The sequence below is a fragment of the Phoca vitulina genome, unplaced genomic scaffold (assembly GCF_004348235.1).
Source record: "Phoca vitulina isolate PV1807 unplaced genomic scaffold, GSC_HSeal_1.0 scaffold59, whole genome shotgun sequence".
In the NCBI taxonomy this organism is placed as follows: Eukaryota; Metazoa; Chordata; class Mammalia; order Carnivora; family Phocidae; genus Phoca; species Phoca vitulina.
In genome coordinates, this window is record NW_022589762.1 from 2,981,797 (window position 1) to 3,001,949 (window position 20,153).

The window sequence follows — 20,153 nt, forward strand, 5'->3', positions numbered from 1 at the left end:
GTCATGAAAAGAGATTCACAATAAAACTTTAGAAAAGAAGTTGCTGATATGAACTTATGACCTAGTGCATGCTCATGAAAATTTTAAATTGTTGGTATGGGTTATTTTTACAAAATTAAGCTGGAAATATGCCTAAAGAGAATATACATATGAACATGCCAATTCTAAAGACTCCAGAAATAGATAAAAATGCTTAAACTGATTAAAATCTTACATTTGTATTTCTACCATCCATGTTATTTAAGATTATCTCTATCTCTACCTAGTGTCACAAAAGCCAAGAGGTTAAGGTAAATTAACTTTTGTATGTATGCCTGCCTCAATTTCCTCTCTCTCTTAGCAAGGATCTGGCCCAGCTAATAACAAAGGGTCTTATTCCGAGAAACTATCATTACCCTTTGCATGCCCCCCTTGAAAACAAACAAAAAAAACAATATAAAAGACTCATTAATTTGCTAGTATGACATGGTCTAGATATTAGTATTGATGCTCCTCAGTTATGAAATATATAAAAATGTTTTTTAAAACTATCTCAAATACACCTACATTCTTAAGAAAGTCTTTGAAATAGTAACCCCTATGATCGATTATAGAGAGGACTGGAAATGGTAACATAAGAAAGAGGATGCTTCTCACCATCCTTCTGAGGCTGTGCTCCTGCTTCTGCAACTGCTGTTGGAGCCACCACGGACACAGGCTACAAAACATACACACAGATACCATAAAATCTTTAGCTTCAGTCACTCTTTAAACTTTTGCCATGCTGCCTTTCCTCTGGTCTTTATAAAGGGCAAAAGAAATATATGTGAAGAAACACTTATATCCAAGGGAGTTTTCTTTTTTTTTTCAGTCTAAAAAGAAGTCTGATGTAAAAAAAAAGGTTTTATTTTTTTAATTAAAGATTTTATTTATTTATTTGACAGAGAGAGCGAGAGAGCACAAGCAGGGGGAACAGTAGAGGGAGAGGGAGAAGCAGGCTCCCCACCAAGCAGGGAGCCCAACGCGGGGCTCGATCCCAGGACCCTGGGATCATGACCTGAGCCGAAGGCAGACGCTTAACCATCTGAGCCACCCAGGCGCCCCTAAAAAAGTTTTTATAAGGAAGAAATCCTGAGTTGTTTCTATATTGTTTTCTTCATTTTTCTCATGGGATACTTAGTGTTTAACTTGAGTATTCATAGAAAAAAAAAAATATATTTTTAAGATTTTATTTATTTATTTGACAGAGAGAGAGAGACACAGCGAGAGAGGGAACACAAGCAGGGGGAGTGGGAGAGGGAGAAGCAGGCTTCCCGCTGAGCGGGGAGCCCAATGCGGGGCTCGATCCCAGGACCCTGGGATCATGACCTGAAACAAAGGCATGCCCTTAACGACTGAGCCACCCAGGCGCCCCCAAAGAAAAATAGTTTTAATCAGAACATTGTGTCACAAGCTTAAAAGGAAGAAGTTAAAACTTTTAACTTAAAGTACAGCTTCCGGGGCACCTGGGTGGCTCAGTCATTACAGCGTCTGCCTTTGGCTCAGGTCATGATCTCAGGGTCTTGGGATTGAGCCCTGCATCGGGCTCCCTGCTCAGCAGAAAGCCTGCTTCTCCCTCTCCCACTCCCCCTGCTTGTGTTCCCTCTCTCACTATATCTCTCTCTGTCAAATAAATGAAATCTAAAAAAAAAAGAAAAAAAAAAAGTACAGCTTCCTCCAAAGCATAAATGCAAAATCCATAGGATTGATCTATGGTGTAATTCTAGCCAGAGGTAAGACAAGAAAAGTATCTTTCAAATAAATAAAATCTTTTCCACAATCACACCACTGGGTCAGTTGTTAATCTTACATTCATCTGCCTCATTTCTGTTTGCTGGAACAAGCAAAGACTCTGAATTAATACTTTTAACTCTGTAGGTGTTAATGGTATTAATAGGTTACAGTATGCTCTAGGAATATAATATATTAGGATTATGGAAAGATGTCGTCAAGATTTTCAAAACTTACACCAACTGTGGATGTCACCGCAATAGTCTCTGGACTAAGTGTTCTTCTCAACTGAGCATCAAGATCTTCCAGAGGCTGCTGGGACTGAATGAAAACAAGCACAATAAATAGAGGTCTTTGGCATAGTCAGAGCCACTATATATAGCCAATCTATATACGAATACTGTTTGATGCTTTAGATTGACACAACATATTATCTATTCACTGAATATAAAACTCAATATGCTAAATTTAACTTACATTGCTTAAATGATTTATGTCAATTTCCCAAGCCTAAGAGAAATTCAGTTACATTTATGTTTTTACAGTTTTGAAGTCTTCTTACCTTCTATGTTTGATGTTACTTGAAGTGATAGAAAAGTTTCTATTTGTCCTCTCTTTAAAAACATTCTGATAGGGACGCCTGGGTGGCTCAGTCAGTTAGGCATCTGCCTTTGGCTCAGGTCATGATCCCAGGGTCCAGGGATGGAGCCCCGTGTCAGCTCCCTGCTCAGCGGGCAGTCTGCTTCTCCCTCTCCTCCCTGCTCGTGTTCTCTCTTGCTATTTCTGTCACTCTTTCTGCCTCCCTTTCTCAAATAAATAAAATCTTAAAAAAAATTCTGATAAATGTATCAAGATCTATCAGTAGATTAATTCTATCACCTGTTCCCCTATTTTCCTTTCAGTTTGGTACATCTTTCTGAGAACTTGTCTTTATGAATGGCATTAATATATCCTGTCACTATCAAGGGATATTTCTTTAAGTCTTTTTTTTCCTTTTTTTAAGATTTTATTTATTTATTTGACAGAGAGAGACATGGTGAGAGAGGGAACACAAGCTGGGGGAGTGGGAGAGGGAGCAGCAGGCTTCCCGCCTAGCAGGGAGCCCGATGTGGGGCTTGATCCCAGGACCCTGGGACCATGACCTGAGCCGAAGGCAGACGCTTAACGACTGAGCCACCTAGGCGCCCCGTATTTCTTTAAGTCTTAATAATCTATACTTCTTACACCCTACAGATTGCAGCAAGAAGGAACTGGAGGTTTGGACATTCCATCCTGTTAACCACGTCTTACTACCATCCACCCCAAGGCCGTTAACTTTTTACCTTTGACACAGACTGTAATCCCACATCTATCTTGGCTTCTATCAGCCTATTCTTCTGCAGCTTTATCTTCCTTCCTCTATATACAGGCATTATCCACTTACCCTCACCACCCCCTCCCCATCTTATTTGCTCTTTTGTGTCACATTTGAGCCCCCTTAGGAGTCTCAATGTTATGTTTTTAATGAGAAAATAGGTGTAAAACCCCTAATTTACAGAATTTCACAATGTATTTTTTCCAAAATTTAGTGGCTGATGGATTGAGTTCTCTTTGGAGTTATTACTTTATTCTGGCAAGTTCTTTAAGTTATGTTCTACTGTACATCTAGGATTACATAAGTAGGGATAAAGTCAGACTTCTCAAGTTAGAAATTTATCATGTTTTCCTTAGATACAATTTTAAAGTAAATCACTGATTTAGTTTCAATGTTTACTACTCTGTCTCAGGGCAGAAGCTTTTTCAGCATTATAATGAATTCACAGTAAGTACTTTCCTTATGGGTATGTGTGTGGGGTGGTGGAGTAGGGTGGGAAATGTGTGGGGTGGTGGAGTAGGGTGGGAAATGTGTGGGGTGGTGGAGTAGGGTGGTAACTAAATGTGTGGGGTGGTGGAGTAGGGTGGGAAAGGGAAATGATAATTTAAATATTGCAGGCAGTTCTACCCAATGATCAGAACTGAGCGTGAGATAGGGAATTAATATTCATGTCACTGGTCTCAGTTTCTGTATGAGTAATCTCATGTTAACTGAGCTGTGTGGGTTTTGTACTGAAAGATATAATACGTATTTTTCATGAAGCATGACCCTTATATCCACCTATACATAAGCCAATTACTTTATTAGGTTGTCAATGAAAGAAATGTCAAACATTCAAGAAAAAACTGGTTGAACTCACAGAAAAGGGGCATTATCAGTTATCAGTGTGGTATCTTTTCTTAAGGAACTTTCAAAGTTAATTTTGATTACTTGTAAGTTTTTACTTCCAGAGTACTCTAGAACCTAATCTCAGTCCTTAGATGCAATTTCACTCCACAAAACTGTGAATGAGAAGAATTATATTTGTCTGGTAAAATGTAAACCTTGCCATTTTCTTCCTTCATAAAATATGAAAAAGTATTAATATCAAAGGTTTTCTAGATGACTTGAAGCAATATTATGAACAAGAGAACTATGAAGCTTCTTACTTTAAATAGGGCCTAGATAATTACCTATACTGTTTTAAAAGAAAATTGTTACTAAGTCAAAAACCAAAGAGAAGCCAGAAGCCAAGATCATGCAATGGAGAATTTAAGTAAGCTTTGTGAAAGAAAAAGTAGGGGTACAAAAAGAAATCTGCCAAGTCTTGGGGCAGGGCACCTGAGTTAGTGAAGGTCCTGGAAAAGGTGGCAGCTGCTCGCTGGGTGGAGTACCAGCTGGAAGTTCAGTACCCACTGGCAGCACCTACAGACAATGAAGGGAAATTCAAGTCCATGAGACACTAAGAGTAAAGACTGCATACTGGAGAGCAAATCAATTAATTCCAATGTAGAAACGTAAGAGTAAAATATACCTATAGTTAAGACATGCTTGTCACCTAGCTTATATTCTGATATCTATCTTAAATAAAGGACATCATAACCATGATAGTGTTATAGGGGTTACTACTGCATACCAATAAAATGAATAGTAAAATTTAGTAAAAGGTTATTCCCTAGGGAAAAGAGAATCAAAGGTTTAAGGACATGAGAGGCATAGTCCAGTATTCTTGAGCCACTGTTTTGGCATAGTATCATCAGGCTTTTCCTAAAACAAACATTTTTCTGAGAAAACAATACAGTTCAGAAATAACCAAAGGTCAAGTCTGATAACAAAAGTCATCAGGATACTATTACTAGTAAACAATTTGTACACAGCCTCTATTATTACCCTACTATAAAAAGAACTTTACAGTCAATGGCAAAGCAGAAAGATGAGTGAAGCACAGAATATAGTAGAAAAAACACAATCTTGTTACTTGGAGCAGATCAGGGAGACTGAAGACGGCAGAATGAGAGGAAATCCACCACAGCAGAATTAGAAAACATATTTTAGTTATTTTATTCCTAGGATTAGATTCTTTTTTCCTCTGTATAAAATTCATCGCCAACTTCCAATTTTTTATAAACCCCAAATTGTGTATCTGTGGAATCTAAGCAAAGCAGAAAATTTGCTTCTGCTTCATTCTCACTGAAACAAAGGCTGTGAACTGCTATTGCTATGTGTAATTGCTAGCAGAAGCATTCAGCTTCCTTTTGAGAGACAGATTTCTTTAGCTGGTACCAGTTAGGAAGAGATGTCTGTATTGTACCTATTATACATCCTTAGAAAACCAGGCAGTATAATTAATCCCCAAATCCTGCCATATTTCAAAAGAAAAAAGCATCTTGTGGTCAACGTACATATATCCTAAAATCATTTTCAATTTATTTAATAAATACCGAATGTCTAATACAGGCCAGGCTGTCTTTATAACTACATTTCTAATTTGCAAGGCTGAGTTGAAAAAATGCACTTATGGGCGTGGGGGGAAGAATGATCATATTTATCAAATTATTTCAGAACAAGAATCTTACTGGAGCTTTAGTTAAAGGTGGCTTCGACGGAGCAGGTCCAGCTTTCGCTCCTGGTGTCGCGCTGACTGGGGCTGACACATAGCTGACTGGGGTCGAAACCTGCCCAGGTGGGACCACTGGCATAACTGACAAACCAGTTGTACCCAATGGCAAACTGGCTGGTGGTAAGCATGTACTTGTAGTGGAAGTCATGAGCTTGCTTGGTGCAACAGCAGTGGTTGGGATGCCTGGTGTGACAGTGGTCTCTACTACCAGTGAAGTCTCCAGTGAGACAGACGCATGTTGGGCTCCAGATGAGCTGTGTTCACTAAAGAGAGACCGCAGCTTTTCCTCTAGAGTCTTTATGTCATCAATTCCAGGAGCTTTGGGCTGTGAGTCGGCATCTATTTCAGGGCAGTGAGTGTGGGGCTGATTGGGAAGTAAAGCTGGTTGAGGCTGACTGTGAATTAGTGTCTGCTGCACGGCAGGCACACTGGCAACAGGCTGTACCAAGGGTAGGACACTAGGTACTTGGGGTAATAAAGGTGTAGAAGTAGGTCCTGCTGCTTGAGGAAGGGCAGGAGTAGAAGCTATAGCTGATGGGGTGATCAAAGGATGCATCCCACCAGGCTGAGAAATGGAACTAGATAATCCTGCTCCAGGGGAGGAAGACGAGGCAGAGAGGGACAAAGCCAATCCAGTTGTACTACTATGAGATGTTTTATCTAGTGAGTGTGCACTAACCACCACTGTTTCAGCTAGAGTCGGAGCAGAGGTGCTACTGCTAAGCTGAAGAGACGGCTGTGAAGCTAAGCTTGGGAACGGAGTGGTGGCAGGAACAGAGGCTAACGTGGCTGCGCCAGCAGTACTGCCTGGCACCTGCTGCGACAGTACAGGCGGGGGCTTAGCACCCGGGGCAGCAGCACTGCCCACTGCAGGGGCTAAAGTTGTTGCAACCGGTATAGAGGGCAAAGTGCCTATGCTAGAAACAGCGCTCCCAGATGTGGGAGCCTGAACTGGCTGGGATGTTGCTGATATCGAGACAACTGCAGGTACTGTGATGCTCGAAGCCACAGTGGAAAATATTGGTGATTCAGATACAGGTGGTACGGGGAGACCACTTGAGGGCATCACACCTGTGCAGGTGGCAACTCCACCAATCCCTGTTTCAGTGGGCACTGGAATCTCAGACTGAATTACTGATGTGGAAATGTCAGTAAGAGGGCTGCTAGTTGCAGGGACTGACACTGAAGGTGTGGCTGCTGCTGTGGTTGGGACTCCAGCAATGCTACTCATGGAAGGAGGGACTACTGGAAATGTTGGTCCTGTATGACTGAAGTTGGGAGGTGCCGTGTTGGGTCCTTCTGTCATTTGGGCATGTCTAAGTTCAGAAAAGGCCTGCTGTAGGCTAAGGGATGAAGCAGAGTGAGACAAGTTCATTCCAGCGCCATGAGAAGTAGAGGCAGCAACTGCAAAGGAAAACACAAAATTCAGAACCAGTCCATTTTAAAAGGGTGGACTCAAAATTGTCCTAACAATCTATTTTGCGATTACCAACATTGCCACATACCAACAAGGTTTAAAACTTCTAAGGAAATGACAGGCTCTAAAACAGTAAAGTAAAAGAGCAGTTTGATCAAAATAAGTTAGCTTGTATGAAGATCTATTTCTAGGGGCAAAAAAATTTAATAAAGAGGAAAAAAGGAAAACTAAGTCACCACAAAGCATCTACAATAATCCTAAATGGAGAAACGAACACATACTACTGTATGGATACAGTATCTATTACACAGGCTGCATCTAGTACCTTCTCCTCTCTGGCTCTTGTCTTTTAATCCTCTCTATTCATCATCTATTTCCCTCCCCCATATGTTTGTCTATTGTTTATAATCTTAACTTTCTACTCTTCTTTATTGTCTATGTCATCATTTGTACTGCTTGATAACCAAACTTCCAATATAGCAGAGATACTGTAGGAGTAATAGAAGTTTGTGGTAGAAGCAATTCCTTACCTGTATCTGATATTTCACTAGTGAAAACTTTTGATTCTCGTAATCGACTTTCTGGCACAGGACTCACTATAAACCGTCTTCCAGCAGAATGAACAACTTGAGTTAAAGAACTGGTAGGAATGCCTGGTTAAAAAGAAACCACGTAATTGCATTATTTATATATTGTCACCAACATGAGATTTCAAGATTTCATTATTAGTATACATACAACTTCTTAGGTCAAAGGTAAAAGCAAACATGGAAAGAAAAGAAATTCACCTATTTGCTGTGGCATGGAAGATGCAGGAATTGGTTGTTTGAACTCTCCTTCCAATTTCTACAACAAACAAAAGTGATCAAATTCATTCTCAAACACAATCTTAAAGATTGGGCAAAGCAAATGGCCACATGCAGAGAGAACATAAATGTTTGATAATCTCAGTCATAGCTATAATGTGGTATCACTGACCATTGTGCATGGCAGATTTAACACCACAGCATTATTTTAAATAAATAAAGCTTCTCTATGGGAATGGTGAACTTACTTGAGAACCTGCAAAGCCATAGTCATCCTTTCCTTGCAGACTCTCCAATCCCTGGTCACCCTCTGGTTCCACACTGACATCCTCACTGAGCATTTCATCAGCTTTTTCAATAATTTCTCGTACTTGATCCACAAATGACTCTCTCTCCATTGCTAGAATAAAGTCATTGTTCACCTGCAGAAGAAATGTGATGTCAGTCTGTTTAGTACAGTGTTACTCATGTTTTAAGTCATTCCAGTTGCCACTTATTCATAACTTTTGTCCTATCTGCATACCACCTGTATCATTATTTACTTGCTATGTAAGTTAGTTCTTCAATACCTAGAGTTAGACATGTCCTAGACAAAAATATCTCTAAATCACATGTTTGGTGTGCTAATTATACTCATGTTGAAATAAATACATAACTGTCAAAAGAGATTACAAAATACCGCACATTTTCTTAGGGCAGTGGATACTGAAAAAGTACTAAAGCAAAATCTGGAGCTCCAAATGCAGACATACCATAATTGTTGCTATCTCCTCAGGATTGTCACCATCTAAATCGAATTTGAATGTAACCATTTTCCGATTATGAGTCTCTAACTGACATTCTACTACCCGGTCTCCTTTATTTGAAACCTAAAAAGAAAAAGAAAAGGTACTTAATATTGCAGAAGCCATATTCAATGCTGTTACTGAATTTGAGAAAAGAATGCAGATTATCACTTGAACTTAAGCCTGATGTTACCACTTAAAGACTTGTTGGTATTTACCTCTTAAACTGGTAGCAAGAAAACATTAAGAAAATACCAGCCCTTGGGCTACTTCCTCATCTTCCACTGAAGGGTCTGGAAGGAATGTAAAGTCTCTGTTCTACAAATTAAAACTCTTTTTCTAAAAAGTAAATAAATGTCTTACTATAAAAATATGGAATTTACCAATATTATTGGGTGATTAGAAAATTCCAAACTTTCATCAATACACCTGAGCCTTAGAAATATTTAAATGATATTAAGTAACTATACGAAACCCACAAATTAGTAAAACTTACATTCAAAATTCTTAATTTTGGACGTGAAGTCTTTTCATGACGAGAGCGACTTCTAACAGATTTTCGATAATGCCGTTTTGCAGTTCTCCCTTCATGCCTTCCACTGGATGATGGGACATTCTCATTGCCATCACTCATTCCTGAAGCAACATCTGAATGTGCACTTTGAAGAAAAAAAAAAAGTTAAGTGTTTAAAGGTTTAATATTTTGAAGTTTTAGATCATCCTACCTACCAGTCAAGAAAGGAGAATTTTACTTTTACATACCTGTCTATAGAGGAGACCAAAGTGGTAGGCTGTGCCTGTGCCACTGGAACTGGCTCTGGAGGAGCAACTTGAGAGACTCCCTGAGTACTCTGTAAATAGAAAGAATAATGCAAATCTTGGCAGTAATACATTTTATTTATTATTCATTATCTCCAATAAGCTACTCTTTTTTATTTTTCCTTATCCCCCCGTCTAAGTCCTAGAAGCACTAAATTTACTAGTATTCTCTGTATTCAGCATCCAGAGACAGTGGTCTTAAAATTCCAAAGGAAGTTTCTAAAACTAAGTCTCTGGTATAGACTGCATGGTGTGACATCAGCCGACATAGCTGCTAGGTAGTGAGAAAGTACAACTTGCATGCAGCCAGCATCTTCCTAGAAGTGTGCAACAGGGCAGGCAGAGCAAAGTGCAAAGATTCAGATCTTTCTCCTAGTAGGGCAAAAATGATTACTGGGAGCACAGCAGGATAAGATACTTTTATGACTGCCAATGGCAAGACTTTGTGAAAGGACAAGAATAATGGCTAAAGTACTAGCTAGAGAAGTGAAGTGCTAATAGTGTTAATCTTCTCCAAAGCACACTCACTTCCCAACAGAACAGCCAGTGGCAACAAGGCCCCCACATTGGCATTTCATTCTGCTGGAAGAAAAAGTCATTTAGAAGTTAGTTTGAAAATAGTCTCCAACTGAGTTCTAAAACAGGGGAACCTATGTTTTTTCTTTGTCAAATTATCCCATGTGTATATATGTTTTATATATAAACATGCAGTAATTCCATTTACCTCCAGAGCTGCTTGCTGGGAGGATGTAGTGGGGGCTTGCTGTGCTAAACTCACTGCTGGCTGGGACACTTGAACCTGTCCTCCTATACTGCCCACAGAAACCAAAAGGTTTGATTCCACAAAAGGCTGCACCACTGTAGGAAAGTAACCCGGTGTAGCCAGTGCTTCTGTCGGCATGGGAGGGGATAGGACTGTAGAAGGGATGCAAATAGAAGCCACGCTGGAAGAGGGAGCAATATTTGAATCTCCTGGGTATTGTGGTGGCAGTCGAGGTGGAAAGCCCTGTGACAGAAATGAGGAAGGTGAGTTAGTGCAGGTTGGGTCATCAAATTAGAAAACAGTAAGACATGCATAAAAAAACCCAACAAACAAACCAAACAAACAAAACACCAAAAAAAAAACCCCAAAGACCCCAACAAAAAAAGAAAGCACACAGCAAAGAAGAATAGTAGTAGCCCAATCTCTAATAATTTAAAGAAGATTTAAACATGATTCTTGAAATGGTAGACCGGTTTCAATTTAGGGGACAGTACTCTACAACTATAAATTGCTGGGTTTTGCCCTCCTGGAGATTAAACAGGAGGAACAAACATAATTCTTTTTTTTTTTTTTCTTAAAGATTTTATTTATTTGACAGAGAGAGACACAGTGAGAGAGGGAACACAAGCAGGGGGAGTGGGAGAGGGAGAAGCAGGCCTCCCGCCGAGTAGGGAACCCGATGTGGGGCTCGATCCCAGGACCCTGGGACCATGACCTGAGCCGAAGGCAGACGCTTAACGACTGAGCCACCCAGGCGCCCCCAAACATAATTCTTTTTAGAAAAATATCAACTTTCTAGGTAATCTTAAGTGGGAGAATGCAAAAACTCTTCAAAGTATCAGTCATTCTAGTCATATCATAACAGGATAATCTGAAGCTTTTTATTGGTACCACGTTGGCTACTCTATTAACCCTACCTATAAAAAAAGAGTACCCTGATATATTATTAGCCATATCTAGCATTCAGTCAGCTTACATCAAATAGAGAGAACAGAACCATCCTTCTCTAAGAAGTGTCTTAAGAAAAATGGAAATGAATCATCAGACATCATTACCCTATCTTTTCTCTGAATTTTACTCTACTAGCTTCTCTAGTTGATATCAGCTACACCTTTGTTATTGCTAGTTACTCTGATATTCAACTATTAGGTTTTCAAGTCCTTGATGGCCTACTATTAGAACCAAACCCTCTGGTGCCCTCCTTTTTGCTAGCCAACACAATACCTGGTATAGAACATCTCCAGAGGGAAGTGGAACCTCAGCAGCTTGTCCAAGGTTAGCTGGTATTCCCATGGACTGAACTGCTGGTTGCAGAAGTTGTGGGTGAACCTGACTTGGCAGCTGAGTCACAGGCTGCAGAAGGGTTGGAAGCTGACTAGGAACCACAGCTGGTCCCCCTGGGATCCCAGCTGCTGTAGCAGATGAAGCCAAGGTGAGCAGAGGCTGATTAATGCCAGCTGCCATCGTAATGGGAAGGGATGAGAAACCTGTCTGAGCCGCAGACACATGAGGAGTTGATATGGGAATCTGAGAGACAGGGTACTGAGGGAGTAAGGAAGTAGAGAGTGGCTGTCCCATAGGGAGGAAATGAGCACCAGAGTGAACTGGAACAACTGAGGGTTGTGTCGCAACTGGGATCTGAGGTTCGCCTTGGATAGTTGGTACTGGCTGGGAAACTGGAAGCTGGGAAGGTAAAGAAAAACAAAACAGACAGACTTTAAAAAAAAAAAAAAAAAAGCAAGGCTGCCAAAAGCAAGATTTATGTATTAGCCAAAAAGAAGGAAAAAAAAAACCCCCAAAACCCTGCATACATTAGTGTAAGTTAATTTGCCACACAAGAATAGGGAAAGGATAATAGGAGACAAAGAGGCTGATAGACTGGCTGTTTCAAATCTTCTGTTGTAGAAAATTTTGCTCATGCTTCATCATTTAACAATAAGAAGAGGACACTTCCATAGGCAAAGGTTTTTTTTTTGTTTTTTTACAGATTTATTTAGATATATTTCACATACCCTAATCTTTTGGCATGTTTGTTGTCACTAAATCTATGACTGCTATTATAGTAGTTACTGGAATTCAAATGAATTCCTTCTCCCTGGAATTAGATTCTAATCCATGTTGCTTCTACAATTCTGAAGCCTAACACTGGCCATGAAAGTAGGTATATAAGTACTGTATTTCACTGATTCTAGGATGCAATCATCCCTCTCTACCACCTGGTCATTTTAACATTTGTGAAACTGAGATATATCTTGCAATTAATGGTGTGTCAGTACTTGGCTACATAAAATAATGGTGCATTTTACAATCTGTCTGAAATATGACAGAAACAATACACTGTGCCAAAATACAAGGACAAGTCCCAATGTTAAAGTCAAAAAAGGTCATTCAATAGAATATACCTTCCAAAGGGCACTTTCCAAGTGATTAGAAGGACGACTTAGAACAAACACCATTCCATATAAGGGGTTTTTATGACTTACTGTCAGCGGGCAATGGAGGAGGAAACAATGCATAAATCTACACGAAAAATACAGCATAGTTGTAAACCTAGAATGTCAGCTATGGCTGACGCAATTCTAGAAAATGTTCACGTTCATTCAATAAGCACTGTTATTTAACCCACCAGTTCAAATACCTGTCAAACGGCCTTTAGACTAATAAACCTAAAAGTTAAACATTTTTGGATTGTGAATGCTGTCAGTACGTACCTATTTATATTAACCAATGCATGTGCACAAAAGGAACAAATGTCAATTATTTCTGGGGTGAATATAACCAAATTTGGTATTTCACCATTAGAGAAGATAGAAACCTATCCATGAAAAAAGTTATATGGAGATTCGTTTTTAGCATCTATTTAGAAATTGAGAGTTTACCTGTTTTCCAGCTGATACTGGAGGCAAGACCTGTGGAGCCTGAGACTGACTGACCGGTGGTGCAGCAGTGGCCTCACTGGAGGCTGATGCCTGTGGAAGTGAATACTGCACTGCCTGGTGAGGAGGGGCTGTCTGCTGTACTCCCTGCTGCTGAAAATAAAATATAATTATTCAGTTTTATTTCAAGTCATTAATGGCATGGGTCTAAGGAAATATGTTTGCCTAAGGTCTTCTGTATCTGTAAATGACAGTATTAGTAATCAAGACATGCATAAACCCAAATTCATCAATTGCCCTTTACATTTATTTCTCTTTTTCCTCTGGTATTGTTTGTTTGTGATGGTACAACCAAGAGCAATTAACCAATGTTTCATAATTTGAGTCACCACTGGTTCTTCACCTATCATCCCTCTTACCTCAATAGCAGGTCATTCACAAAGACCTTTAGATAACATATCCAAATAGATCCTCTCTCCTCCAACCCCCGTTCCCCATTTTTTCACTCTATTTCTTGGTTATCACCTCTCACACTTTGGTCCTGTTAAACAAATCCAATCTCCTACTTTAATCTTTCTCTTACTCTATTTTATCAACTGTGTAGCTAATTTGAAGAATAGCTCTGATTACAGCTATTGAGAAATACTGAGAAAAGCACTGAATGTGGAAATTTAGCTCTACCATTTACTAGTTGTAATACCTTAGAGATTGCTCATTTTACTGCCAGAAGGTATTTCCTTCTTTGAAAATAACACTATCACTCAATTCAAAGTAGGACAAAGGGAATAAGTGACATTTAGGAATCAACCATGTGCTAGGCATTCTAGTATAATACACTTAAACTTAACACATGGCACATAATTGTAAATTCTGTAATAAATTAATGGCTCTCACTAACCCAGCAAAAATCTGAACTTCATAGCTGACTTTCAAGACTAATACCTACAAGTAATTTAAAATTGTTATTAATACAAAAACAACAGCTGTTTGTAATAAAAAATTTAACTAACCTATCAGATTATCAAGTTAAATGAAATACCCTAGCCCCGTATCTCCAGAGGCAAACTATTTAGTGGTTTGGTCATCACCTTTATGGATTTTTCTCTACATATAAGTGATCATTTTTAAAAAAAGATTTTATTTGACAGAGGAGGCTAGTGCGCCTGCACAAGCAGGGGGAGTGGGAGGCAGAAGGAGAGGGAGAAGCAGGCTCTTCGCTGAGCGAGGAGCCTGACATGGGGCGATCCCAGGATCCTGGGATCATAACCTGAGTTGGGCAGACGCTTAACCGACTAAGCCACCCAGGCACCCCTGTAAGTGGTCATTTACACACAATGACATGTTTTCTGAAACAAAAGCATGCCCATTCTATAAATACTGTTCTCTAACATGCTATTCTCATTTATCAATGGCATCAATATCCTAAAAATGAACATTTTTATTTTTTTCTTTTGCTACTTAAAATAATGCTGCAACCAGTAGCCTTTTACATATATCCTGGTCTATACAACTAATTGGCTACTGCTGGTAAAAAGATAAGCTATTTGTTTATATGTGTGGGTATATACAAAAATAAATTTAATTGACATATAATGATTCAATATATGCATATATTGTGAAATGATCTATCACCTAGTTAACCTAGTTAACATCTATCACCACAATAAACCTAGTTAACATCTATCACCACACAGTTACAATTTTTTTCTTGCAATGGGAATGTTTAAGATCTACTCTCTTAGTAACTTTCAAATATACACTACTACAGCAACTGTAGTCACTATGCTGTACATTGCATCCCCAGGACTTGTTTTTATTTGTTTTATATGTATATTATGAATCTGGCCACCTTCATGAACATCCTAGATTTTGTTAGATGATAATGTGCAAATAAGATTTTTGCTCTCCTGATATTTCTTACTTTGTTCTTATTGTATCAATTAAAATCACCCCCCAAAATGCTGAAACAAGATGGTGACAGCAGTCATATGTTTGTTTTATTCTTTAATTTTTTCTGACAACGTATTCTTATTTTAACATTTTTAAATCAGGAGCAAATGGCGACCGAATTATGTAACATTTATTTTCAGCAACTAAGATATATCATATATATCCAAATATAAGGCAACTCTGAATATAAAATAATTTTCCATATTTCCACTAAGAAAGAAACTAGAAAATCTTTTTGGTCAACCTGAATATATTTTAACTTTAAGGGATTTACACTGCAACACTACCCATTATGTAAGTCATTAATTTACACACCTAAATAAGATGGCACATTACATAAATGTATTAACTTAGAAATACTGCTCCACCTCTCTCAAATTCTTCCCACACAATAAACCAGTCTCTTTATCTTCACTGCAGCTATACTGTGAAGCCTCCAGTTTTCTGGAGCATAGCATAATACTTTCCCTGTAACTTGTGTCTTGAGGTAAAATTTGCAGTGACAAGCATCATGAATAATATGAGGACAGCTGTTGGGGCACTTGGGTGGCTCAGTCAGTTGAGTGTCTGACTCTTTTTAAAGATTTTTTTGTTTTGTTTTGTTTTTCAACAGAGAGACACAGCGAGAGAGGGAACACAAGCAGGGGGAGTGGGAGAGGGAGAAGCAGGCTTCCCACTGAGCAGGGAACCCGATATGGGGCTCGATCCCAGGACCCTGGGATCATGACCTGAGCCGAAGGCAGACGCTTAACGACTGAGCCACCCAGGTGCCCGAGTGTCTGACTCTCGATTTCAGCTCAGGTCATGCATGATCTCAGGGTCATGGGATTGAGCCCCACAGCAGGCTCCGCACTCAGTGAGGAGTCTACTTGAGATTCTGTTCCTCTCCCTCTGCCCCTCCCCAGCCCTGCTCTCTCTCTCTAAAATAAATAAATAAATCTTAAAAAAAATACTAGGACAGCTGGATTTCTTTTTTTTTTTTTTGCTTTTGTCTTACAGGTTTATACTCATGTAATCTTTGTATTAACTCCTTAAAATGATCTTTAAGCAAGTTGTTTACAATGACATATAGCACCTGGAATAGTCAAGTTGTTCTCCTAAGAATAAGGACCAAATCTATGTTTAACTTCTTGGCTTTTATTTTAAAACCAATTCTGTCAGATACTGTCTATAAACATTTCCAACTACATATACTATTTTAAGGTCCTTACAGGCATATGTGTTTTCACGTTTTATTTTATTCCATTAACATTTTTTTTTTGGTTACTGTTCAAAATAAAGGACAGTGAAAGCCTGTAATATAGAAGTATGCTAAAGGTTTAAATATATGCTGATTCCCTTCCTTATTAAGGGAAAGGGGAAAATATGAGGAAAAAAATTCCATTATATATGGGCATATGATTACCTCTCTCACCCCATGCTTACATCAAGATTTGGACTCAAACAGCTCTTCTATGAACCTTATATTCACTTATTTATGTTCCAGCTAAACTGAACTAAAAGGTTTGTTTCTGTCTTAAATTTTTCTACCTTTGTGCTTTTTCTCTTGCTTACACTGTCCCCCCCCCTTCCCTTTTGGTCTAGAATATTCTTTATTCTTACATCTGAGTTTAATGTATAATCAGAGTCCAGTTTAAATGCTATCTCTTGGGGTGCCTGGGTGGCTCAGTTGTTAAGTGTCTGCCTTTGGCTCAGGTCATGATCCCAGGCTCCTGGGATTGAGCCCTGCAGCAGGCTCCCTGCTCGGCGGGAAGCCTGCTTTTCCCTCTCCCACTCCCCCTTCTTGTGTTCCCTCTCTCGCTGTGTCTTTCTCTGTCAAATAAATAAAATCTTAAAAAAAAAAATGCTATCGCTTTCATAAAGCCTTCTTGATATCCCCCCTCCCTGCATGAAAGTGATGTAATTTATCTCTTTTTATGTCATAAATGGGATGTAGTTAACCAGTGAGTTGTGGAGTTAGGCAACTTGGATTTAAATTGTTTCTACCTCTCATAAGTTGTGTAAGCTTGGATAAATTACTCTTTTCCAGATCTTATCTCAGCCTTCCCATCTGCACAATGAAAATAACAACAGTATACTTATAGGGTTCATATAAGAATTAAATAAAAATATAGGCAAAGTGCTTTGCACATTGAATATAATCTTACCTACTACACTTACTTGTTTTTTTTTTATGTTTAAAGATTTTATTTATTTATTTGACAGAGACACAGTGAGAGAGGGAACACAGTAGGGGGAGTGGGAGAGGGAAAAGCAGGCTTCCCACTGAGCAGAGAGCCCGATGAGGGGCCTGATCCCAGGACCCTGGGATCATGAACTGAGCCGAAGGCAGATGCTTAACAACTGAGCCACCCAGGCGCCCCACACTTATTTGTTTTGTAGGAGTTGACAGATATGTTTACTAGATTATTTAGGCTCCTCTGAAAGTAGTGATATCTGATCAGTCTATCTTGATAGACCCTTTGGAAGAAATTAGTAAGTAGGCTGGGTTACGGCCTATATGGCATATGGCAAAGAAATACTAAGTTTTCTAGTAGGAGGAAGCTATTTTTTGGTACCTCATTAAGGTACAGCATAGCACTAGAAAGGACTCTTGATAAAAACATGAAAAAAGCAATCCCTTATTGGTTACATTCCAGAAACCCATGAAATAAAATAAATTTTAGCTAAAGTACTTTTCTTTCCTCACTCTAATAAAACTAGAGATACGGTTTCCTAAGATGGGGTTGGAAACTGATAGTATGTAAAGTGAAACTCACCTCTAAAAATAAACACCTGGGGCGCCTGGGTGGCCCAGTCGGTTAAGCGTCTGCCTTCAGCTCAGGTTGTGATCCCAGAGTTCTGGGATCGAGCCCCAAACTGGGCTCCCTGCTCAGCGGGAAGCCTGCTTCTCCCTCTCCCTCTGCCTACCCATATAGTACAAAGGGCTTACAACCTTTTTAAAAATATACATGAAACCTCAGTAGCTGAAACAAATAAATGCAGCTTCTTGAGCACCTCTGCAGAATCAGAAGTCCCTGTAGAACTTTAATACCAAAAAAACCCTCACTATTCTAGAAATGTTGAATTCTGACTTGTAGTTTTTAGTTCTATCCACTTACTGGCTATGTAATCCTGAAAAAGTGAAGTATTCTAGACTGCATGTATTTATGTAAATTGAGGGCTCAGTTTTATGGTTCTACTCAACTTAAACACCATCCTATATTTAAAATAATTCACAAAATAAAACTATCTTAAAAAAGCATCACTGACACATAAATTTTGTATTATAGCAATAGCCATATTTACATTTTTTTTCCAGCAGAGTCAACTAATTCTTTTAGCCTGACATTTATGGAATTGCCCTCCTTTACCACCACATTGCCCTCCTTTACCCCCACATATTTTTCTTACCAATGAACTAGTATCTTTATTTGCTAGTAAGTATACATATATATGCCCACATATAAGACATATAAGAAATTCCTTTGGAAAAGGAAAAACAGAGCACACACTTAAATTTGCTCAGTTTATTAGTGTTGGCCTGTGTCCAAAGATAAACAAACGAGGACAGTGGTATCCATGATAGTGCTTCTGTCCTCAAACATCTTTATGTAACTTTTAATTTGTATTCTATTTTTTAAGTTGGCTTCGTGTCTACCATGGAGTCAATGCAGGGCTTGAACTTATGGCCCTGAGATCAAGACCTGAGCTGAGATCAAGAGTCAGATGCTTAACTGACTGAGCCACCCAGGGGCCCCTTAGTTTGTATTCTTATTAGGGATTATTAATAACAATTAAAATAGAATTTGTGAAGGTTGGCAAAAATATGACTACTCAAATTTAACTATAATTATATACAGATTCTGCTACTTCTCTGCAAGAACAAAAGCAAGACAAAGCAAATTCTAGAAGACAGGGCTGTTGGGTCACCAAATAAATGAACACATAACCAAACTAATCCTGTACAAGGAACATTTAATCTTAAACTAGAATCAAATGACTGTGTGATCACATGCTGGACTAGAAGGAGACTATTTTGTAATAAGAATTAAAAGTGTTGTTTAAAAAAATTAATAGAGAACTAATTTATGATTTGGTGGTTGGAAAACACACTTCGTAGGGAACTATCAATGAAATAGTTCATCAGGAAGTTTTTATGACACATGTAGTGACTATAAATTTTATTTGAAACAGTTAATAAATATTCAATAGTGCCAAAAAAGCATTATTCCCATGCAAATAATTACTATTAACTAATATCAGTACTGAACTACAGATGTTTAATTTTAGAATTAGTAGTTTTGCTGTTGAATACATCAACACTGTACTAATTTTTTGAGCTCCTTGAACCCTGGGGAATTATATTCCCCAAATCAAAAGTTTAAGCAATGTTTAAAAAGTTCCTAAAGTAGTTGTTCAGTTTCTCTTAGCATAAAATCTTATATCCCATCCCACAGGTTAGAAATAATTAAATAGGAGTTTAGCATTAGTAGAGTCAAATACAATTAAAGCAATGGCAAAATGCTCATAAAAGGGTAAGTCACAAATATAAAAACAAAATTGATATTCTTTGTACTGTTAAATTATGTGTAGAATCATCTATTTCAGATGGCAGATGAATAATGTATCAGTTAACAATGATTCCTTTGAATTTCAATGCTATGTCTAATTTAGTAGTTTAAAAATACATTAAACAAAAGAGATTTTCTAAAATCTTTTTAGAAACACAAGAACACAAGAAATGTTATGCCTCTTGATTTTTCTTTCAAAAACATAGCAAGCCTTTATTTACATCAGGAATCTAATTCATGAAAAGATGTTAAACAGTGTTTTAGCTACTGTTAATCCATAAAATGTAGCAATGAGTTGTTCTCACCTGCTGAGAATGTTGTATGGGTAGGGAAGATGGAACCCCTGTTAAGCTACTTGAGGATGGTTGACCCTGGCTTTGCCCCTGTGCCTGAAGGAAAGAAGTGAATACAACAAATTAGCGAAGCCCTACGTAAATATATAGAGAGGTCAGGCTTTTGCAATAAATATTTAAACTCCTGAG

At 38.6% G+C, this 20,153-nt stretch overlaps 1 protein-coding gene across 15 annotated transcripts in view; it reads right to left on the minus strand.

Annotated features, from left to right (window-relative positions):
* The window catches only part of WNK1 (WNK lysine deficient protein kinase 1), a 149,348-nt gene that overhangs the window by 16,400 nt on the left and 112,795 nt on the right, over window positions 1–20,153 (minus strand). For 8 of the 15 annotated variants that reach the window (XM_032390947.1, XM_032390946.1, XM_032390945.1 and 5 more), the window contains exons 9-22: window positions 19,977–20,060; window positions 13,172–13,321; window positions 11,517–11,975; window positions 10,254–10,535; window positions 9,473–9,561; window positions 9,207–9,369; window positions 8,678–8,794; window positions 8,174–8,347; window positions 7,908–7,965; window positions 7,650–7,772; window positions 5,659–7,106; window positions 4,424–4,507; window positions 1,987–2,070; window positions 637–697 (exon numbers count right to left, since the gene is read on the minus strand). In XM_032390947.1, the coding sequence (XP_032246838.1) occupies window positions 637–697; window positions 1,987–2,070; window positions 4,424–4,507; window positions 5,659–7,106; window positions 7,650–7,772; window positions 7,908–7,965; window positions 8,174–8,347; window positions 8,678–8,794; window positions 9,207–9,369; window positions 9,473–9,561; window positions 10,254–10,535; window positions 11,517–11,975; window positions 13,172–13,321; window positions 19,977–20,060 (3,376 nt within the window). The remainder of the gene's footprint in view (window positions 1–636; window positions 698–1,986; window positions 2,071–4,423; window positions 4,508–5,658; window positions 7,107–7,649; window positions 7,773–7,907; window positions 7,966–8,173; window positions 8,348–8,677; window positions 8,795–9,206; window positions 9,370–9,472; window positions 9,562–10,253; window positions 10,536–11,516; window positions 11,976–13,171; window positions 13,322–19,976; window positions 20,061–20,153) is intronic. The other 7 variants (XM_032390949.1, XM_032390948.1, XM_032390953.1 and 4 more) reach the window with 4 other exon arrangements.